The sequence below is a fragment of the Carlito syrichta genome, unplaced genomic scaffold (genome assembly GCF_000164805.1).
Source record: "Carlito syrichta isolate Samal-C Ts95f unplaced genomic scaffold, Tarsius_syrichta-2.0.1 Scaffold130552, whole genome shotgun sequence".
Classification (NCBI taxonomy): Eukaryota; Metazoa; Chordata; class Mammalia; order Primates; family Tarsiidae; genus Carlito; species Carlito syrichta.
In genome coordinates, this window is record NW_007074648.1 from 22,770 (window position 1) to 24,771 (window position 2,002).

Genomic DNA, 2,002 nt, shown 5'->3' on the forward strand with positions numbered 1-2,002 from the left:
CTGTGGTGGCCGGGAGCGGCCGCTGCACTCCAGTCTGGGTGACAGAGTGAGACTCCAACTAGGTGAGAGTGGTAGCTTGGACCTGTAGTCTCAGCTACCTGGGAGGCTGAGGCAGGAGGATAACCTGAGTCCAGCAGTTCAATACCACCTCTGGGTAACATCATGAGACCCCATCTCTACAAAAATTAAAAATTAGCCAAGTGGGGTGGCACATGCCTGTAATCCCAGCTACTCGGGAGGCTGAGGCAGGAGGATCACTTGAGCCCAGGAACTGGAGGCTGCAGTAAGCTGTGATTGCATCCCTGCACTCCAGTCTGGGCCGCAGAGCCAGACCCTATCTCCAAAAAAATTTTTTTTTAAAGATTAGAAGATTCCAGGGGCTTTTGCCTGTGACACCCACGGGCAGCGTGACAGTGGCCACCCCCATCAGACGCCCACTCACGATGTTGGCCATCTTGGTGCAGGTCTTGAGTATCTGGATGGCAAAGGTGGAGGTGACATTCTCCACGGAGACTCCATTCACCATGACAATGTGGTCCCCCGTCCTGAGAAAGGAGGGCAGGTCTGAAGGAGGAGACCTCTCGGGGGCTCCTGGCTCCCACGAGGCCAGGTTCTAGTCCCCAGGCTCACAGAAGCATTTACCCGTTTGGTCTCAGTTTCCCCATCTGTAAAATGAAGCCAAGCGTAGAACCCTCTCTAACTAGAACAGAGGCTGCACGGACACCCGGCATCTTCCAAATCCTCACTTCCCACCTAAGTCCCCTCTTCCTGCCTTCCCGGCCCCTCCTTCCTGTCTGTCACGTTTTCTTTCTCTGAACCTGGTCTCTGATTCTGGGCAGAGCTGATCACCCATCAGCCACTCAGGGCCCAGAACCATTTGATTTGATCAACATCCTTCTGGCCGGGCATGGTGGCTCACGCCTGTCATTCCAGCACTTTGGGAGGGTGAGGCGGGAGGATCGCTTGAAGCCAGGAGGTGGTGACCAGCCTGGGCAACATAGCAAGACCCCTTCTCTACTAAAAAAAAAAAAAATACAGAAAAAATTAGCCAGAGGTGGCGGTGCCTGTCGTCCCAGTTACTCAGAAGAGAGGCTGAGGTGGGAGGATGGCTTGAGCCCAGGAAGTCGAGGCTGCAGTGAGCTATGATCCTGCCACTGGGCCACAGAGCCAGACCCTGTCTCACTCCTCCAGGGCGCAGAATCCTATGCCTCCTTCCCGCCTGCCAAAAAGGAGTTTCCGGAACCTTCTGTTCCAGATGGGCCCTGGGGCCACTATGACCCCGGGATCTGCGGGAAAGAGCCAGGAAGTGCCTGGGGGACGGCCGCGTCATCCTGTGGCCGGCTCTGAGCCCGGCATTGACAGAGCAGGTGCCAGGCACGTCCGGCCACCCAGTGGAGGCCCTGGCGGGTCCCTCCCCGGGTCCCTCCCATGCGCCCGCCCCCTGCAGACACTCACTGCAGCCGGCCTTCCGCCGGGCCTCCGGGCACCACGTCAGACACCACCACGGAGCCGCTGGGGCGGTCTCGGCCTCCCGAGATGGCGATGCCGAAGCCCCGGCGGGGATCCTGGGGGGGGGGAGACAGAAGGGCTTGTCCACCCCCGACACGGAGGGTCCCCCTCTGTGGGGGGCGGGGCCGCAGCCCCTGGGCGCCCCGGTGGGGAGGCCTCACCTTGGAGAGCGTGGCCGTGTGCTGCTCCCAGATGGTCAGCTCCTCCATGTCGGCCACCTGTCGAGGGGACAGGGAGGGTGGACGTGAGGCCCCGAGGGTGTGTCACAGTGCTCGGGAGTCCCCAGGCCTGGCGGGACGTCCCGCTCTGATGCGCCCATGGTGTGGAAGTTGCTGCCTCTCTCAGGACCTGTTTTGCTTCTGCAAGATGGGTCTAAGTCGGTGGTTCTCAAACAGGGTGATCTGGCCCCGGGGTGTCAGGACTGGGGGCGCCCCTGGCACTGGAGGCCCAGCACCCTGCAATGCCCGGGATGCCGTCCCCCCCCCCGCAGAGA

At 60.8% G+C, this 2,002-nt stretch overlaps 1 protein-coding gene across 1 annotated transcript in view; it reads right to left on the bottom strand.

The window, feature by feature from the left end:
• TJP3 (tight junction protein 3) overlaps nucleotides 1–1,747 on the bottom strand; it is a 19,655-nt gene extending 17,908 nt beyond the window's left edge. Inside the window, 3 exon segments of the mRNA XM_021708072.1 lie at nucleotides 443–545; nucleotides 1,456–1,565; nucleotides 1,671–1,747. Coding sequence (XP_021563747.1) covers nucleotides 443–545; nucleotides 1,456–1,565; nucleotides 1,671–1,718 — 261 coding nt within the window. The 5' untranslated portion in view covers nucleotides 1,719–1,747.
• Nucleotides 1,748–2,002: the final 255 nt, after the last annotated feature.